A 20,800-nucleotide genomic window follows, 5' to 3' on the forward strand; every position below is an offset into this window, starting at 1 on the left:
CATTTGAAACATTTCAAAACATCTGCCCCCGCACAGACTCTTGGGAGAGAGACTACAGTTCCAGTCTCACTCGTGTCAAGCCAATATGGCGGATGCTTAAGTAAAGAAGAAATGAGACAACTTTTTCGCCGATTTTCATCATATATTGCCATGAGTGCCTATGAAGTCAAACACAATGTGAAGGGTCAGGAATTTTACATTGCTTTAGAGAAAGGTTTGTGAATCCCTAGGAAGTGTATACCATACTCTCTTGGTATTTGTGCCTTTTGCCTAAACATGCAGGCCGTCCTACTAAAGCTTAATTTCCTTATATCTGTCGAAAATATATATGAATAAATAAATAAATAAATGAAGAAAGAGAGAGATACATATGATCACAAGTTTATCTAACCCATGATATGTTGCCTAAAACATTCATCATTAGCCAAAATTTCAACCCCTAAGCTGTAGGCCCATCCCAGGGTGATTTGTTCTTGTATACAGAACCTCACCCCCGCCCCAGCCTTTATCGCACCCCATGATTACGGACTTGGTTGCGACGTGAACATGTCGCGCCAAAAATCTGAAGTGTAGGTTTTGAAATGTTTGTAATTTTTGTCAGGAATACTTGGCGTATTGAACCATTTCTTTGGCTTATGCATAAGATGCACCCGCGTGCATGGAGCAGAAAAATTGTGGAAAATTCCCAACTCCTTATTTAATTAAAGAACAATCCACACACTTTTGTCGGAAAGGCCCTTGAAAGACTATTGGTGAAAATTGATTTTTACCCTTTACTACTAATGGCACAGGTGTTCAAAACTGTCTTCAGTCTTAACAAAAATAGCGAGACATCGTCAAGGAAAATGTCGCCACATATCGTAAATGCCCCTGGGAGCAAAGGTTTTTGGCAAAGAACTGACATATTTCACATAAAATTGTTATAAATATCTGTCAATTCCCTAGGTTTCCTTGAGGTTAGACCTAGCAGCCCTGTGATGGAAAAATGCAAAATTTTTTTAAACCTATTTTTATTAACAATTCATGTTCAAGAACCCCTCTTCCACCACCCCTCTTTAAATGCTTTATTATCTTTTACATGCACTTAGGTAAGGCTGTACTACAGTATGAAAATGAAGGAAATAATACCATGAATATGTACCACACAATGGTACCATCTGAGTACAGAGGAAAAGGCATTGCTGGGCACCTTGCCAAGGTCAGTGGTTGCTAATTAATAAGCGGAAATTTATTTTTAAGTTACCAGTTCAAATAAGACTACTAGAATCTGGTACAGGTTCGACTTGAACCTCAGGACTGGCAAGGGTTGAAGTCTGCTCACAAGTAAAGTGGTTCCCCCTCTCCTCTCACTAGCACTTAATCTGGTTTCCATGGCATGAAGGGGCACAGCAAGAGTTAACCCTTTAACTCCCATGAGTGACCAAGACAGAATTTCTCCTTACTATATCTATACAATATCATGCAGGCAAGTGATGAGATTAAAAGGAAAATATCAATTATGAGATTACTAATTGATTCAATACCAAATTCTCCAAACTAACATGATGAGAATCGTTTGGTAGACAGTAAGGAGAATTACCAATGAGATCTTGGGAGTTAAAGGGTTAAGGGTCTTGCCTGTGAACACATTTTGATATGGGTCCTGGTCATGGCTGTAGTCTAGTACAGTGGTTGCTAACACCCCCTGCATCTTCCATTAACGAACAGACTTGATGTTTTGCCTTTGCATTCTTCTTTTGAATTTGCATTTGACTGGTCTTGAAGAGTAAGGTAGCCCATGTTTAAGCATTTACATTTAAAAGTCAAACAGCTTCTTCTAGCCTTATACTGGTAATTATTGATTCCACTCAGCTGAGTTCCTGGTCTCATTTCCCAGCTCTTCTTAAGAGTGTCCCACAGCATTATGTGACATCCTAAAGAATAGCTACAAAGGAGACCACTTGGGCCAACAAATTGCATATTTTTAAACCTTCAATTTCAGTTTGAAGGCATGTCACAGTGATTATATTTTACATGCAACTTCGAAATAGGATTTACTTTTATTTCTTTTTCTATTTTCCATTAGGCAGCATTTGATTATGCAGTGGGTGAAGATTTCAAGATGAGGCTAACATGCACATATTTGCAGAAATATGTAAAAGACAACCCGTTACCTGAGTATACATCGCGTGTTGTTTGATAGATTCAACATTTCACTCAGAGGGAATAACAATGAAGTAACATGTATACTATAATGGTAATTGATCCATCTAAGACTGCAAAGTGTAATTTCTATCAGAAGATGGCTGTTGAACTCACTAAGACATAGTAAAAGCTACTGGCCATTTTAACAATTTTTAAAAAAAATTTTATCAAGAATTTCTACATTTTAATGAACCAAACATGCATTCATGCAACTGTCCTATTTATTTCAAAATTCAGCTCAAAGTGTCCTAGCTGTCAGATACAATGTTTTTTATCTTAATTAAAGCCATAGACACTCTTGTAGTGAATCAATTGTCAATAAAACTGATTTAAATATCATGTTCATGTTGTGTGTTGATGGTATACAATATGAATACTCTTGCAAATTCCCATCTCTTTTTCTTAAATTATACAGTGTTGTCACAAGTAATATGGTTTTACTAATAGAGAATTCATAATTACTATCATTATTATTATTATTCTCAAAATAAGAACTCTTTTGGTACAATATATTTTTGACTCAAACTGATAAGCTTTAACATTCAGTACACATAGAGACCATAATTCAAATGGAAACAACTGAATGTAAATCTCAAAGTACTGCATAAGAAAACAGGGCTAGGAAAGAAAACCAATAAGTAGACATGTGCCATTCTTCATTAAGCATGTGGAAATCTGGCTATGCCATTTCCATAAATTGTTATACCTATGTCTAAAAGGACAACTGAGATATTAAGTGGCTCCCAATGATCAAGAAGTGTTTCAGATGAAAGTATGAAAATTATATGGTGACATTTTCAGTTGGAACTGAAAGGAACTTTTTGTGTGGTAACACAGCCTGATATCCAATCACTTGAGAGGAAGAGGAGGAGGTATTCTTTATCTTCCCTAGTGTTTGGATGGAACCACTAAGCACCTAAAAAAATTCCTCTATTTTTTTTAAGTAACCCCTTCTCACACACATGCCCAATAGCATAAAACCTTGAGTTGCTGTACTTCCTAATTCTTCAACAATAATGCAAATGACAGTATCTGCCATTAATATTGTATCTACGAGACATCCTTTACTTTGACATACGTTCATAAAACATGTTACCAACCTTTATATCAACAAAGTAAATTGAAAAGACATATCCTTTAAACAGCTTCTTTGCTCTTGCTGTTGTCTTCTTTTTTTCAGTTTTTGATACTTAATACTGTACAATAAGTCTGATTATGTAATTACAAGCTGTCAGAACTGCCTCAGTAGTAACCCATCCTTGATGTAATTCTTATTAAAACAAATTCCTGCCTATATATTTGTACTAATTATTTTCTTAAATGTTATGAGAGGTACTTAAATATTGAATAAATCTGAGAAAGAATCCAATGAAATGTGATATGAATTTCTGGCAAGAAATCCTAAACACATGCTTTTTAAACTTTTTTCCACTAGATTTAGATGTTTCACTACAAGTAACTACAAACCTCTTCAATTTAAACAAATAATACACTTGATACCTTAGTTATAGTGGGGGTGCACTTTAATCAGCCAAAAATAAAAACTAGACTGCAGAGACATTATCAGTAATGGCTGGTTAACATTGCTCTGGTGCCTCTGATAGAATCTTGCTCTAACATCATCTCTTGGGATTATATATCATGCATGACCCCTTTTGAGTTGACAACTACCTTGGAAAAAACTACACTTGAATTTGCAGGGGTGGAGGGGAGGGGGATTTAGCAATTAATGCAGTAAAGGAGATAACCCTTAGATTGCCAATAAATAATCCCAACCAGTTGCCATGGTCAAAGTGGAATGTGAATTGGAAAGCTCCAGATTGTTTATAATAAATCTGAAGAGGTGACTTATCAGCATTGTTGCCTCCATGCAAGAGAAAAAGAGGAAAAACTAAAGACCAAGAAAAAAAAAACAGGACAAGCTGAGTGTGAGCAGAGAAGGCATGATGACTGCATCACTGCCAAAGTAGATGGACTTGCATATTATTTGGTGCAACCACAGTTGGCCATGGTCTTTTTGTGTTGTGGGTAATCACATGATTGCAGTCTTATCCCAGCATCTATTTTATCCCAACCATCCTCATCACCATCTATTACCTACAGTTTTCAGAGAAACAAAGTTGTTGTTCAATATAACGTTATAGACACAGAGCTCACTTTAACACTTAATGTAAAATGGTAGTAAGAACTCAAGAAAATGCTTTTGGTGAATTTTTAATCTTACCATATCTGGGTCATTTGCATACTTGACGTTTTTAGCAAGTTCCTGGAAAACCTATCAAAAGAAAAGAGTGATACATAATAAGTAAACATTAAATATTAAATACAAAACTAGACACAGAGTATATGTAGGGTACATTGTCATCACCTACATGCTTGGACAATTGTAAAATTATCAGAAAAAATGATTAATTTAAGATAGATCTGTCATTGATTACTGTATAGTATTGACTGAAAATGTGCAGACAAAGCAAACTTGACAAGAATACTACTCATAACTCTCCAGTAGAAAAAAAAAAACAAATGTAGCCTTGCTGTGAAATAAAACATAACGGATTGGTGATAAGGAACAAATAAAATTAACTGCTTTAGTTCACCTCTTGGACATTCTTTTGTGTTTTTGCACTTGTTTCAAAGAACTTCAACCCAAACTGTCTTGCAAGCTGTTCACAAAAAAAATTGCAATTTATATCATTTGCTTCAGGAAAGGCTCAATTTACCCCATTATCTTGAGTGTGGTCATTGTTCCAAACATGTCTTTGAGGAGGAAGTATCAACTCATTTCCTAAACAATGGCTGGTTATTGAACTTATCTTCAGGATACCATAGAAATTTTTTATTATCACGCGTGTAGAAACTATACCATAAAGGATGTGCAGTTTTTGAATGATTTTGGTGGTACTTGAGGTGACCCTGATTATTGTCAAAGCCTTGGATTCTACACCACTTGTGTCCTGCTTAATTCTCTTGATATTTTGCATACTCTGCACATGTATTTCAACACATACACAGCAGGACTAATGTTAGATAAGATGTTGTTTCTGTGGTTGTTTTTCTCCAGAGGACTATGTCCTTTTTCCTTTTGCTGATATTACTGAAGTAGAATGCTATCTTCTACCTTTTATACACCCACTCTGAATACCCATCTGCCAATCTGACTACAAAGACTTGAATATAGAGTACACCTGGGTAAGTTGGAACTTTTATGTAAAGTAGCTGTATAGTATTTTTAAAATTGGCCAATCAAAAAATTAAAAAAAAAAAAACAATGTTGTTTGACCTCCTTTCCAGTTTGAGTGTCCACTTCCCAGCTTTTTCTGTCATAATCACACTTGTTCCCCACAAGTATCACTTCTTCATACATCAGGTTATGCTAAAAACAAACATTTACAATTCATGCAAAATGCAACTTATAGAAATTTGGAAACACATCATTTCTGCCTGTTAAGCGTGTTAGATAGTGCAGTTCGGCCCATGTTAGACCATATCCTTTCATTCTTGTACAATTAAAAAATATACATGTATAGGTATGTAAAAAATGTGCATAATCTAGATAAATTTCTATGAAATGAGTAGAACATTCTCTTCTAATTCTATACATTTCCTTGTAAATTGGTGCTTATCAAGTTATTATATTGTCATTTATATTATGATATAACACTTTCAACCTGATATAATCTTAATATTGTTACTCTTCTCGTCACATTCTTTTTAAGATAATCATGAATGCAGTAAGTTATTACTTAATCAGTTCTGAGAATTAAAGGGTTTAACTACATCAAAATGATCATGTGTTAGTAATTTTCTGTGCTTTTAAATCAAGGATCAAAAATACAGTTAATTAAAATCTTAAGACCAAATTAACATTCTATACAGCATCAGTCTGATAGTCAATTACAAAATCATACATACCTTATTCATTGTCTTTATCCAGTACTGAAGTTGATCAAATGAATGAGCATTTGTAATGTCATAAACTAACAATATACCCTGTAAATTTTGAAAAAACAAAACATATGCAATCATACATTAACCAGGTACATGATGTTAAATGTTCACATGTTAAAATCACGACTTAATCAGTGACATGTCTTCACTCAAACCATAAGAGCTCAGGAAATCACCAACTAAAATTGCCTCACTTTCTGGCAAAAAAGAATATGGAATTTCATTTTCATCGCAACTTATCATTTTATTAAGATCAACACCTTTAGAATCATATTGAATTTGTGCAGTGTTCAAAACAGAAAATACTATTGCATAGAAGCATTCATGAAACCCTAATTCGCTATTATCTTTGCTGGAAAAATTTATGACCATTTGGTAAATTTCTCATTATAATTGGTAGTTTGGTTTACATTCTTGTCTTTCATGGCTGTTAACACATTTTCACAATGAAAATATGTGAACAGTGGGCAATCAATTTTCTGTCTCTGTCAACTCTTGCACATTCAATCATGCAGGGTACAATATGAAAAAAAAACTGTCTCAAATGTGATTAGAACAAGCAAATTTGGATAAAAAGTGATGATGATATACAGACCTCACTATAGTCTATATATATACCACCTCACTGGTCACAATTCTCCCCAAGCATTGCAAAAGCCTCTGTTACTTTAACAAGTACTCAAATAGAAAGCACTTAACTCACCTTTGTACCCCTAAAGTGCATGGAAGTCAGAGTTCTAAATCTTTCTTGACCCGCTGTATCCCTGATGGACAACAATTAATATTCACACAAAGAAGGAGTAATGAATATTCACTTAATTCTATTTTTTCTTCTCTTTTTCTTTTCCCTTGTATTTAAGTAAATCAATCTATTGCCATCACAATGGAAATGTTTGCAGAACCTTAGTGATTAACATTTAATCACCAGCCCAACAACAAATTATACCATCCTTAAATTCAAAACAACAAGTGAGGTTTACAAACCAAATCTGCAAGCGAACACGGACTCCATCCACATTCGTAACCACTGTTACAAAATCAATTCCTATTGAAAAATAATAATAAATTATTTATTGCAGTTAAGTATTAATTTGAATTTTTAAATAGCATTACTCCGTTCAACACACTTGTTATAAAACCAAGTCATTATTTCAGAATACTTTCATAAAAACTAAACTTAAGAAGTTAAATCCAACTCACTCAAGCCATCAATACCCCTTACAAATAAAAGCTTATTACAAAGACCTTCTAACAGAGTGAAGAAACTAAGCTATCATCCCATTCTACACAATAACACACACACCAAACTTGTTATGACATGTATTCATTACAGACTGAAATAGATGAACTCAGAACCAACTCACCAATTGTTGGCAGAAGAGCTGCCCTGAAAGATTCGTTTGGTTTAGAATAGCATTTTATCAATGATGTTTTCCCAACAGCTGACTCCCCAATGATTAAAATTTTGTAAGTAACATCGTAATCTTTTTCCCGTAATGACATAATTCATGTTACATCTACAGCTGCAAAATCCTTCATGTCTTACTAAACAGGTATTCAGCACAAACTGAGAATCTCTCTTTGGAGCATGATCTATGAAAAAAAAATACATCCACCTTATCAGCAAAACCGTCTTCCCTTTATAAATACTATCTCACCTTTCCCTTGTCTAATATTGGAATGATCACTTAAACTTCTCCTTTAAAAATCACTACATTGGTTAAGAAAGTGAAAACAAAACAACAGTTATTGTACAATGTAGCACTGAACACAAATTGATTTTGCTAGACAGTTAATGAAGACAACTTTCTCAAATTCTTTTTCAAAAAGTGATGAAGAAAAGATGGAATTGTCATCCAAAATTAAATGAAATAAATTATATTTTTACCAATGGATGAAAAACCAGTAGGTAAATGATCCTTTCATGTGACTGCACTTCAGGAAATTGCAGAAACAAAACCTGAAAACCTAAGGTTCTGATATTATTCAACCTCATGCCTCCAAGAAAGTACTTGGGGATTACTACCACCTAGCTACATAGCCACATGCTAGGAGCCAAGCAAATCTGAGTTGGTTTTTCTCTTCCACCAAGAATATGATCACAATTCGATGAAATAAATCACATTTAACCTACTAAAATTTGCCTTACTTCCCAATTAATTTCCTGAGGTTTATGAAATAATTATCTCATACATTCTGATATTAACCTCGAGTGGAACAAAGACCAGTGCAGGAAATCGTTAACATCACCTACTAATCTTTCAATCTTGCACATCACGTGTGTTAAGTCACTCGTCAATCTCGTGATTTACCAATGTATCAATATACCATATGCACGGATCACAAGGTGAGCATAATTCAGATACGTTTAAGCAATATTGCATTACAGTCTGATCAATTATTAGTAACATTGATTTTGATGATCGATTGGATGCAAAGCGACCAAATGAAGTCACGCGCTAATCGCAGCATAAGTTGATCAAGGAATGAAACCAGTCTATGCACAGTGTGACATTCCAATACCAGGAAAATAGAAAACTACAGAAGTAATTAACATAGCAGACCGAACGTGTGGAACATTATGGGAACTTCTGGATTTTCCAAGAGAAACTATCGAATATCTCCCAGTATCATTACTGCTATAATTCGATTCTAATAAGATTCTGGAAGGTTATGGCTACTTCATGGAATAAATCTATCATCAAATCTTACTTATTAAGCAGAAATAAATGAAAGAGGAGTTAAGATTTGCAAAATGATCAATTAAAGGGATATTTCCGTCTATCGCCTCACCTTGAACAGTAACTGCGAGAGTCCAATATCCCAGAATCCATCGTGAAATGCTAGTTCCAGTGTCTCTCTAGTAAGCAGTAATCACGATCAAAACCAACGAAAGACTTGTCAGAAACGCGTGTACAACTGCTGAAGATGCCCGCAAAACCTACAGTGAAACACAAAATTGCATTGGTTGGAGATAGTGGGGTTGGAAAGTCCAAGATTTTGTCATCCTATCTAGGAGAACGCTTCAATCCCCTCTATGTACAAACTCGAGGTAAGATGCATTGAATGCTGATTGAGTTTTCGTCGCAGTAGTGTTCTTGTCTGCCCAGATTACAATATTCATGAAAATGCCAGTTTTGTCAGTGATGGTTGTAAAAATGCTGAAAATTCCTTTTTACTCCCGCAGAAAGAGAAACAAAGAATACTGTTGTAAACTTTGGGAGAAGAGTTGTAGAACTTCAAATATGGTAAGAGTTCAATTCTATTTTCATGAATTTACGGAAGTCGGACTTTTTCAACGTTGCATGTTCACCTTTCTCTCTCCAAAATATTGCGGTGCAAAATCAGAACCACCTTTTACCTAGCGTCATGTTTAACTTATACTAGCGCCACAATGAGCATCTATGATCATTACAAATTTTTTGAGGCAGCTAGATGTCGCTTCTGTTGGAAAAAAGGAACTTCATTTCAAAAGCGTAAAAGTGTACAAATTTTACGTATTTTTTCAACGTTTACGTCTACAATTTCAAATTGTCTTGTAAGTTTGAGTGTTTAGATGACGTATCGTGGTAATATTACTTTCTAAGATAGCGGTCAATTTACATTGGACCTTCAGCACAGGAGTTACTACATCACGGGCGACGAGCGGGTGAAGGCGAAAATGGCGAAATACGAGTGGTCAGCGGGGAAACAAATTTAATAACTCTTGTCGTCTTGCAAAGCCAAAATGTTAACAGTATTCTTCGCTAAATAAAATGTTAGGCAATTTTTCAAAAGTGTTGATGGCACATATATCTTTTACTGCTGTATTAAATAATGGAGGCATCGGAAAAGGCATTGGTGGCATTCGGAAAAGCACCAAGAGGAATTTATATTTACGTAACTTGCAAAAAACAATCGTGTTATAAAGCCAAAATGTTACCAGGTTATACTTCGCTACTTAAAAAGTTAAGCAATTTTCTAAACGCTTTGACTGGAACAATATTTTTACTGCTATATTAACCAACGGAGGCATTGGGAAAGGCATCATTGACACCGGGAAAGGCATCAAGAAGAATGATATTTACAATATGTAACTTGTTGTATGACGAAAAAAAGTATCTTGACTTGTTTAAGGCGTTAATCACAGCTGGTTCGCTTTTCACTTGAATTTTGCAATTGCTGCTTTCGATTCCAGAAAAATGAAAAGCTAAGCAACTCTAAAAAATTTTTGTTCTAGATTTTTATATTTTTAGAGTCATTAATAAGTTTGTATCCACAGCCTCTAGATAAGAAATTTAAAATTTCCATCAGCTGTAGTTCTTTTAGTGTTTATTATATATATTCAATCGCCTCATTTCACGTGAAAAAGGCGTTTAGGAAAACACTGAGCCTCGAGAAACAGCCAAGTCAAGACTAATGTGTTTACCATGCTTACATATTTATAATCAGGGCCACTCATTTAGGAGACCTTTTTTCAAAAGATCCAGAAGTTAAAATAATTCTGTTTTCCATTCAAAGTGTTTTTTTTCCTATTTAATTTAACAAATGAGCTTGGGATGAAAACAACTTTCCAACTGAACAACAAGTGAAATGTTGTACTGGTGTCTCTGTCTCCCCCCCCCCCCCCCCACGTCTCTGCAAAAGGTATATCCAGACACAGGTGGCCCAAGCTCCAGCTGTGAGATGATCATCTTGCGCAATAACAGTCATGGCAGAATTATAAGAGTTTGTATGGGAATATTTATGACTGCCCTAAGGAATTAGATAATACGTCAAATTCTCAAAAAAAATAACTCACCTTAATTCTACAGCGTAACACTTGTTATCTGACCGCTTACTCTGATGAAAAGGACGCATTTTAGCAAGTTGTCCATTTCAAGGTTTTCAACGTTCATAAGAAAAGCCCAAGGCTGAACACTCCATTTCCGAACGCCTGATCTGAGAAGCAAAAAACCCAAGCTCAGAATGACCGGGCAACCACAAATCCGATTGGTCAATCGAAACAATAGCCTCTTGATCGATTTCTTTTGAGGGGACCCGTGGTTCTAAAACAATTTATTTACGATAACTGACAGTATGGTCCCCAGCGAGGCTCAGTTTGAAAAGGAGGTAGGGTTACCAAGCTGGTTTTCAACAGGTGTGTGGCTATCACACCAAATTTTTAAAAAAATCTTTAAAACTAAATTGGTGAGCAGCACTCTGCAAACAGTAGTTGTAAAATTTCTTTATTCTCCAACTCATTTCGTCTAACTGTTGTAGATGTCTTCAGTGAGTTTTACAATTAACACCAACCAACTGTATTTATAAGCCATAATTGGCAGCTACATGGGGGCCAATGACCATAAAGGCTTGGCTGGACCTACAAATAGGAACAGGTGAAGTTATGAAAAATTTGAAAATTTTTTGAGGCAAGGTGGGAGAATTCATTTGGGGACCACGGTTTTGGTTATCTTTTTTCATCATGCACATCATGCAGTGTCTAAAACATAGTAGTTTGCATGGACTAAGTAGGGTAAAGAGCGCCAACAAAACAAATTACAAGAGTAAAAAATTTAGCAGACCAGCAAGTAGAAGAGAATCAACTCTTTGTCAATTCAATCTGGTTCAATAGTCATAAAAAATTGCTGGCTGATTCTTTAATTGAAAAGGAAAGTCAATCGCTAATAACGCATGCATCTAACAGCTCACTGGTCACAATACGACTCCTACTTACCTCAAAATCTGGCCCTTCATCTTGCCTTGTTACGGCAATCCATTCAATCTCAATAAATGGTTCAAAAGAAAGTTGAAGAAAGACAAATTCTCATCGCTTTTATTTCCTTTGTCGTTACTACAGAAATTAACACAGCAATGATCATGGGCCATGCTTGCTTGTAATCTTCACTCAAAACACTGTAATGTAACACAAAACCTATACCTTTTGCTAGTCCAACCTCAATTTGGTGCACTACACAATCCAAGATGGCGCTGTGTGATAAAGGTATATACGGTCGCCATGACATACTGCAACTTGTAGATGGACTATTTGAAAAATAAATGAACACACAACAGAGGGAGGTCTACAATCAACTGAGAGTGCTTATCGGAATATTCAAATAAAGAAAAACTGTTTGTTAAAAATCTCTTTTATTTTTGAAATGTAGCACAATTATAATTACTCTTACTTTTATTATGAATTTCACTGGTGGAGAGCTTGTTTCTCCTTGGTCTTTTGAGGATGATATTGTCTGATTTATTTTATCGTTTGTCTTGGTGTTTTGATGATGATACTGTGTGATTTATTTTATCATTTGTGCACTGAACTGTGGTAAATACAGACACATGGTTCAATGTTTTGTACACTCGTCAACAGCAATATTCGTCTACACAGTGGTCAAAATGCTGTGGACTCACAAATCATAGCCAAGTGAGTTTGCAACAAATTTCCAACCACTGTGACAGAGTGCAACATTACTGCCAATTGTGGTATAAAAAAAAAAGATTTTGATGTTGTTCTTTGCTTTGTTCATTAGGGACACACCTGGTAACGATCTCTTCAGGACAATGACAGCTGCATATGTACAAGAAGATGTTCAGGTAAAGGAGATTAAAAAAAAGAAACCAGTTGACATCAATAATGTACTGTTGAGGACTAGTGTTTAAACAGATACCTCTGGAACAAAAAAGGTGTCTATGGCCTAGGCTGTGGATGGCATTTACCATTTTAGTCAATTTTTGCAAGAGCAGAAAAGTACCTTGTTTTTGGCTGGTTTGAACCCAAGGGTGACATGCACACTGTTGCTTGCAAAATGTGATCATCCAGTGCCAATGTCTGACTGAAATTTAACCACTTGAACACAATCTGATTTATCAAAAGCTACTAGGTAACAACCTCTTTCATCTACCAACTTTGATGATCTCACATGTCACTGAGAGGTTATCAAAAAGTTGTTTATTGTCACCAACTGCTTTATTTGTGAACTGCCCTGAAGTGGATGATGGTAGCATGAGATCAGTGTTCAGTGTAGTAAAAGAAAATGATCATTTACTTTAATTTTCTTGAATTCAGAACAAATAAACATATTTCTTTTGAGGTAATGAAGATAAAAAGCTAGTCTTTGAGTTTTGTTGGTTTGTTTGTATACTTTTGTTATTGTTTGCAACATTTTCTAGAAGCTTAAATATTAAATTGAGTAGTTGGTTTGTTTGTCCATTTACAGGGTGTGGTTGTAGTGTTTGATGTTACAAATTATGATAGCTTCTTGAATGTTCACCACTGGGTCAAAACAGTAGAACAGGTAAGGATCAGCTGACATACTGGGAGAATTTAAATGTGGCAAGGGGCTTAACAATCTCCAAGCTAAGCTTATACTCCCTACTAAGTGTCAAATGATGTCCTCTGTACAGTTTGCAAGCAAGCTCCTTGCCATTTTAGCAATTTACAGTGTGTTTGTAATCAATTTGTGAGGATGTAGTGGTAAGTAGATATTGAAAATAAGTCTTAAAACATATCATTTTGGCGAGCATGTTCTTGAAAAATTGATTTGTGAGAAATCGCAACACTGCATGTATGTTGCTTTGCTAGTTTTGCTCATCATGCTTTCCCAACAAAAATATGGCAGGGTTCCACCCCCTGATGGTGGGTATTTTACAACTCATCCCTGATTGGTGGCCAGTTTGAGTGAGACTGGGAGGAAATGAAAAGCACCATGATCATAACTACTTCAGATCAAATTCATCTTTATTGGATTTTTTCAGTTCAAATAAGTGTCAAGGTTAAACCTGAATGTTTATTGAAAATCTCATTATTATTGTTGTGGTTTTTGTTATTATGATCATTATATACAATATATGTTCAATACTGTTCATTACAGTAACACTGTTCATTATTGTAGTATGCAAGACAAGATAATGTTAATTTTGTGTTTGTTGGAAATAAAACTGACATGGAGGAAAAAAGGAAAGTTTCAAAAGAACATGGAGAGGAGGTAGGAAAAACTTGAGTGCAGCATTCTCCCTTATTTTAAGCATGACAGATAAAATAAATTTTCAAACCAGTAAAGCAATCCTTTTACCTATTGAATTTTCAAGAATTCCAAGCAATTTTAAACAGTAATAAGAGGTACTACAGGCAGCAAATGTTACCAGTTACTGCCTGAAAAGGAGAACACTGTGAGTGTGATCATGCCAGATTAACAACTTTTGGATTAGATAATTTGGGATTCAGAAATGGGACAATTCCAAAGTCCAAAAGAGTAAAAACACTAGTTTGATCCAAACATGAAATTGTCAACAATTTGTTTATTATTTTATGGGTAAAGGGAAAAGGCTCCGACCAAAGGTCCCTTTTAATGTAGGCATGGATATATTTTTAGACAACACATGCAACTTGAATTGTGTCAGTAGAAGTTTCATAGGAAGAAAGAGCTCGCTTCTCTATAATAGGATAATTTGGTTTTATCACCTGAGTTGATAAAGTAACATAACTAATTGACAAATGTTAACAGTTTGAAAACTGACGTTTCAAGCTACTGACAAAAGGCTATTTCCCAAAACGTTAGCCTTTAAACTGTTTACGGTGGCCAATTTATGTTTTAAGCTCAGTTGATAAAATCAAATTATCTTGTCATACTCCCCAACTGACGTGGTACCATAGTTCTTTTTGAAACGTACTCCCTTTTTCATACAGTGAATTTCTTTTTTTTTTTTTTTTCAGTTGGCAAAACAAAATAATGGAGCCTACATTGATGCAAGTGCAAGAATGAATAGAAACATAGATCTGGTAAGCATTATACTTTGCATTCCATAATTATTTATTAACCCTTTAATTCCCAGCAGTGATTAACACGTGACTTTTCCCTATTGCATCCATACATTATCCAGCAAACAGGTAGTGAGAGTACTCAAACTTATCAGGTACAAGATATTATCTTGATTGAACGTCAAATTCTCATCACTGGTTTACAAGGAGATGTGTAGCAGCTAGAGGAGAGAATTAACAATCAGATCTTGGGGGTTAAAGGGTTAAGTTCCCAGGTGATGATGGGAAGGTACACTTGTTCTGACAGGTGAAACATCGCAAGAATTTCTTCTTATGACTATTAACCGACAATTCAAGGTGATAATGACAATCAGGCCCAAATCTGCTAGTTTATATCTCATTGTCCTTGGAGGGTGTCGCTCTTGCGGTGACGAAAAAAATCTAATTCATAAGATTCCAAGGGGCGTCGCTCAAAGACGCGGTTAACGAGGTGTTTGGGGGCTATTTTACAGATTGAGATTGAAGAATAACAGACCAAGGTTGACCGTATATATGAATCTTTAATCTTGCAAGTAATTGACCACGAACTACAATCAATGATCAAAATCACGATCAATCTCGCAATCAATCAATCAATCAGTCGTAGACTGAAACAATAGGACATCAGAGCTCTATCAATCTAATGAAATGTTACGAAATACACAATTAAAAATCGCGTGTAAAAACTGGGCCTTAACGCTGATAACGATATTAAAATGATAATGGACCATACAAGTAAACCAATACAAACTCCGATAAGTACAATAGTTTCGGTACAAAAATTACAAGACATTTGGTGGCAGGTTAACAGCCTATCGTTCTTATCGAAATGGTGGGCGTTCACTTGCATCGCATTCACTTGCATCTGATACAATTTTGGCCTTTAAATCTCGAATCAATTGATAATACGGCAATACAACAACAAAATATCTGTTTGTATACTTTCGCCCAATGCTGGAAAACTAAACTTAGAAAAACAAAGTGACAAAGGTACACTTGTATTGGTCCTGCTTGTGCCAAAGGTTCAAGAAACGAAAAGACGAAAGTTCACAAATACTACTCAAAAACTTATGAAGAACTGATTACAGAGACACTAAACTCGCTTTTATATTCGCGTGGTGACGCTGAAAGGTCCGATTACAAAACCAGTAGAAATATAGACAAACAGACAAACATTGTAACTCTCTTCGTATCTAGGACCATTCTGAAATTATTAAACTAATCAATAATCAATTAAATAAAAATGAGTCATCTGGCTAGGTGTCCTTAACAAAGGGGACAAACCTTTGGAAAAAAAGAAGACAAAAGAGGAGGTAGATGATACCCATTCATCTTGTAAATTTATATTCACCAGAAAATTAGTTTCAGTTGTCAAATTTTTTGGATAATCACAAACTCCTAATTATATAATAAACTTCTCTTTGATATATGGCATAAATTGTGGATTTCTGTTTAAAATACAAGTTTATTTTATTGAAAGTTCTTGTAAACTTTGACTTCCATGACTGTTACTTACTTTTTACCTGTCCAGATATTCCAAAGAATGACAGAGATTATTTTAGGTATAGACGAAGGATCAAATACGGTAAGAATACATTATGTACACTTCAAAGTTTATAATATGCTGCATGCATAAAGTTTTGCAGTTTTCATAATTTGCATGTTTTTAGACTTGCTAGTAGGCAAAGCCATGAACATGGCATGTAAAAACATTTGCACTCCAGAGCCCAAACTAAGTGCAAAGCACACTTTTAAGATTGAGGATTTCCAACTGAAAGTAAAGGCTTTCTTAAATTCTTCTACAGATGTAAGCTGTGAATTTGAAGAGTATTCTTCATTTTTTTTTTTTTTGGCCTTTGAATTCAGTATTACACAGTGAGACCACTTTCTTCCATCACGACTGCACTGAGATAAACCTGTTTGATTGGACTTCTTCCTTGTGCCCCTCTAAAATTCAGGCATAGTTGAGAATATTTAGTGTTTTCCAACCTAGGGAGCTCATAGACACTACCAACAGGGTTGTAGATAAGAGCCGGCAGCCGGCGAAGGACGCCGGCTTCTCCGCAAGGTTTCGCCGGCTACTTTCATTGCTTCGAGAACCGTACAGAGATGATGTTTATCAGGTCTAAACTTGGGCTCAATAAAAATATAAATTTGCACTGCCTATCTTTTCTGAAAACATAAAAAGACTTCTGACTCAAGTTTAGTTTAAAAACGTTCTGATGGGGACTGTCTTTTTGACAAATCTTGCTACGGTGGCAGGAAAGTACGAACGATATGACGTTTTGTCCGCCATATTGGATTTCGAGACCCACAACCGTTTACCTTTAAAAAGCTCCGGCTACTTAAAACCCTAAAGAAAACTCCGACCAAGTGTGTCTCCAGGTACAAGCATTATAATCTTAATGACTGAAATGACACCTGAATAGTGTCCAGAATCCAGAGTTTTAGCTGATTTAGCAGCCTTCAATAGTCCTCCACTGAAGTTAATCGTTATTTTGTACTCAAACCTTGCAAGTATCATGCCTCAGGAAATTCTCTTGAACCTGGTGTGTTTTCTTGATATAAGAGAATAAGCAATTTTGAATGATGTAAATGAAGATGGTAAATTTTATGCCTGGTTAGTTTGGTGAAAGATGATGTTATTCAGAGAGTGACTTATGTATATTCGGAAAAAAAACTTAGAGTGCTTCCATTAGGTCTTGACCCAACGACTTTCCGATTGGTACTTCAGATGCTCTTCCACTGAGGTAGAGGTCCATGGTTACGTGTCTACAAACAATTAAATTATTGGGACAAATATGCTTTTATTTATTTATTTGTTTATTTGTGTTTATTTTTCTCTTTATACGTTTTTATGTATTAATTTAATATTTATTTTATTGTTATTCTTTTTTAATATTATGATGTTTTTAATTAATTTTAGCTTTACTTTTGTCTCTTTTCAGTATAATGACCGAAAATCTGGAGCAGGAGATTCTGGAAACTACAATGGAAGAGTAGAACAGAAGGGATTCTGTAATTTTTTGTGATAATAGTATCTGCTTGTAATGAGTGTATTACGACAAAAATTTTTTCAAGCGCAAAGCAAATTCAAATTTTAAAAAAAGAAAGTAGTTGAAAGGTATTGATCTAACTTCAAGCTTTGAATCGAATGAGCTCTATTTAATTTTCATATCGTTAATTCTCGCTGAGATCATTGTCCAGCCTGATTTTCAAACAGTAGCGGGTCGCTCGCTCCGAACTCCCTCCTCTCTAAAGTAGTCTTTGAAAAGCTGATCGAGACTCAAATTACTATCGTTGATCGTGAGAGCAAATTAGGAGCCGCTTGGAATCTGATAAAGGTGGACACGAGAAGGCTGATCTCGCGCTTGCTTCAAAGGCTTCGTCGCTTAACAATCGAAAAACTGCGATGGGTAAATTTCATGAACCCTAAACTATTGTTTTGTTTTTGGATAGAGTAGGCTGGACGATTCTCAGTGAGGGGTGGGGTGACTTATTTTATGAAACAATCAAACCAGGTGCACGAGTGTTCTTTTGGAAACCACTCTGTTTGAAAAATGACTTTATTAATAACACAAATGAATTCACTGTAAGTTGAGACCATGGATTGAACTTTGGGTTGAGAATATAAACAGTTTATGATCTCTTGATTTTGGTTATGAACAATAAGTCACAAAATTGCTGCTCATCATTCATTTTTAACATTTTCACGCTCAAGCTTTAACGAGGTCAGCGGACAGTTATCTGTGGTAGAAATAAAAAAGTTTTACCTTTTTATCGTGACTCAACGAATTACAAATGTAGTATACAGTGTAGACTTGTGTGATGATTTTAGGTTTTTTGATAACGTTTACAGCACGTAAAGTTATACCGCAACCTCAAAGATAATATTTTCGGTGGTAAAGAGGAAGGAAATTTTATAGGAATCTTTTTTCAAGGCCCACGTCAAAGTGTTCAAGCAATGTTGCATTATTAGTGGTTTCCAAAGCAACGTTAGGGAAAATTTTGAAATTCACATCAAAAAATGAATAGTTAATTTCATGACTGCATAATATATTTATCCTGTAAAAGCGGGACCTAAGAAAAGAATGAATTTAGGTGAAGCAGAAAGAAGGGCTACCTGTTAGGTGGAAGGAGAGGCGGTGAAGGGGGGGGGGGGGGGGGGCAAGTGTTAAAGTAATTTGGTGCAAAACAATTTTTTTGCTGAGTAGTATGAGGCAGCTGCTATTGATGACCTGAAAAAAACTAAAAGAAAGAAGGAAAGAAAAGAGGCTGCGCCAGTTTTAGAGGAAGCGCTACATGTTAATGCGTGGGTGATAAACAATTAAAGTATGTAAGAAAAAATTGTAGTGTGGCAACTGGAAGACTTAATGAAACTGAGTTTCAATAAACAATCAGACTTCAAGTCATTCGTGCATGATGTTAGTTACTGTGAGTCAACACAAACATTTCCAGTAAAGAAGAGAATGGTGTTCAAAGTAATAACTCTTAGAAGTTACTTCTACCAGAGGCTTCTTTCAAGCACAAAGCACAGGCACAAAATAAAATAACATTCGCTCGGGATGAAGACGCGGGAACGTCGCTTTTTCTTCCTTTCAGTCATTAGTCATTACTACGTGCCAGCTTTTTCTTACTAGGGCACAGGCAAATGAACAACTAAACAAAAATTCTGATCTTGAAGAATAACAGGTAACATTTCCAATTCACCATAAGTAAAGGTTTCTGCAATAACAATTTCTTTCTAATCAACATTAGTTTGGGCATGGTATACTGAGCTGGACCCTGTTATGATAGAAATTACTTCTGATTCACAAAAGAATTTTCAACACAGTGGTGTTATACGTATCAGACCGGGTATCCAATTGTAAACAAAGCTTCTCCGACAGTGTGACGGCCAACGATTTTCAAATCCGCACCTCAGTGAGGTGCGGATTTGGAAATCGTAAAATAGAACAGTAAATAGAGCGCTGCTCGTGATGTGCATGAGAATGAATGTCCTCAGCATGAAAAAAAACTGGAAAGTTCACGATTTACTAATGGTACAAATAACTTGCGTAAATTTGATCAACTATTGTTACCATGAACTTGGTGAGTGTCTCTTAGTCTCCAAGCGTATTTTTCCTCGTAACGCGTCCAGAAATGTCGAATCCTCAGCTTGTCACATTATACCTGTTGTTTCTACTTACAAAAGGATCAGCACACTCTTCGGGCTTATTAGATTTTGCCACGAATGAATTTCCAAGCTGCAAAACGCGTAGTCCTTCTCCGGGAAACCCAGAATACCACTTATGAGAGACTGGGAGAAAAGCCGATAGAGTTCTCGATGGCATAAATATCAGGTCTACCTCACAAAATGACTTCTTCAGTCTTTCCTTGCTTTGGACAAACTTTCTTAGTCTTCTTACAATCAATTGACCTCTGGAAATTCCACCAAGGATTAATACTATCTTCGACGCCCCTGTGTTTTCCATCAGGTCCGCCCACGAAAACCGAATGGTAATTACTATCTCATAATTTAAGTCTAGCTGTTTAAAACAAAATCTGCCAGTTTGCATTTCAAGTTAAGCACAGTCAATTTTTCCTCCTTCTTATCCTTTGATATGGCTTTGTCGTAGTCTCCATTCATTGAGGGTTCTTCAGGTGCAGTAAACTAGACGTGGATGCAACTGATGAGACTCTCCTGATCGTGCTATTATCATCAAGGTTTGTGTCAATTTTCCTCAAGATCAAAAAATTTGTCGCTGAAGTAGAGCATGCTAAGAAGCACCTAACAAGCCACGCTAAATAGTGGGCAATTTACAATCAAGCTAAGCCACGGTTTGTATGCCTTGAAAAATGTAGCCTTAATTTCTTATAGGTTTGTGGTGCCTTATCCTCCCCATTTTGTAAAAAACTAATCTGTTG

The 20,800-nt window shown here is 35.6% G+C and overlaps 3 protein-coding genes across 9 annotated transcripts; 2 read left to right on the plus strand and 1 right to left on the minus strand.

Moving 5' to 3' along the window:
• Positions 1 to 46: 46 nt before the first annotated feature.
• On the plus strand, positions 47 to 2,523 carry LOC113668274 (protein NATD1). The gene is made up of 3 exons (XM_027184158.2): positions 47 to 214; positions 1,089 to 1,198; positions 2,066 to 2,523. The coding sequence occupies exons 1-3, from the start codon at positions 112 to 114 to the stop codon at positions 2,177 to 2,179; spliced, it is 327 nt and encodes a 108-aa protein (XP_027039959.1). The 5' UTR covers positions 47 to 111; the 3' UTR covers positions 2,180 to 2,523.
• On the minus strand, positions 2,388 to 9,067 carry LOC113668275 (ras-related protein Rab-13). Of its 6 annotated transcripts, none has more exons than XM_089195501.1 (9): positions 8,926 to 9,067; positions 7,497 to 7,725; positions 7,117 to 7,177; positions 6,836 to 6,896; positions 6,097 to 6,174; positions 5,465 to 5,557; positions 4,782 to 4,847; positions 4,409 to 4,459; positions 2,388 to 4,281 (listed from the first exon to the last, which is right to left on the minus strand). In XM_089195501.1, the coding sequence occupies exons 2-9, from the start codon at positions 7,633 to 7,635 to the stop codon at positions 4,168 to 4,170; spliced, it is 663 nt and encodes a 220-aa protein (XP_089051627.1). In that variant the 5' UTR covers positions 7,636 to 7,725; positions 8,926 to 9,067; the 3' UTR covers positions 2,388 to 4,167. The 6 variants fall into 6 exon arrangements, with proteins under 6 accessions (XP_089051627.1, XP_089051628.1, XP_089051629.1 ...); XM_089195502.1 differs by having other exon boundaries at positions 8,021 to 8,942; XM_089195503.1 differs by having other exon boundaries at positions 8,845 to 8,941.
• On the plus strand, positions 8,428 to 19,305 carry LOC113668287 (uncharacterized). 2 transcript variants are annotated; one of them, XM_089195508.1, is made up of 9 exons: positions 8,428 to 8,479; positions 8,902 to 9,184; positions 9,320 to 9,380; positions 12,627 to 12,690; positions 13,314 to 13,391; positions 13,989 to 14,081; positions 14,810 to 14,875; positions 16,425 to 16,478; positions 17,842 to 19,305. In XM_089195508.1, exons 2-9 carry the CDS (start codon positions 9,061 to 9,063, stop codon positions 17,923 to 17,925), a joined length of 624 nt encoding a protein of 207 aa, XP_089051634.1. In that variant the 5' UTR covers positions 8,428 to 8,479; positions 8,902 to 9,060; the 3' UTR covers positions 17,926 to 19,305. The 2 variants fall into 2 exon arrangements, with proteins under 2 accessions (XP_089051634.1, XP_089051633.1); XM_089195507.1 differs by having other exon boundaries at positions 8,935 to 9,184.
• Positions 19,306 to 20,800: the final 1,495 nt, after the last annotated feature.

The sequence above is a fragment of the Pocillopora damicornis genome, chromosome 2 (assembly GCF_964200805.1).
Source record: "Pocillopora damicornis chromosome 2, jaPocDami1.2, whole genome shotgun sequence".
Classification (NCBI taxonomy): Eukaryota; Metazoa; Cnidaria; class Anthozoa; order Scleractinia; family Pocilloporidae; genus Pocillopora; species Pocillopora damicornis.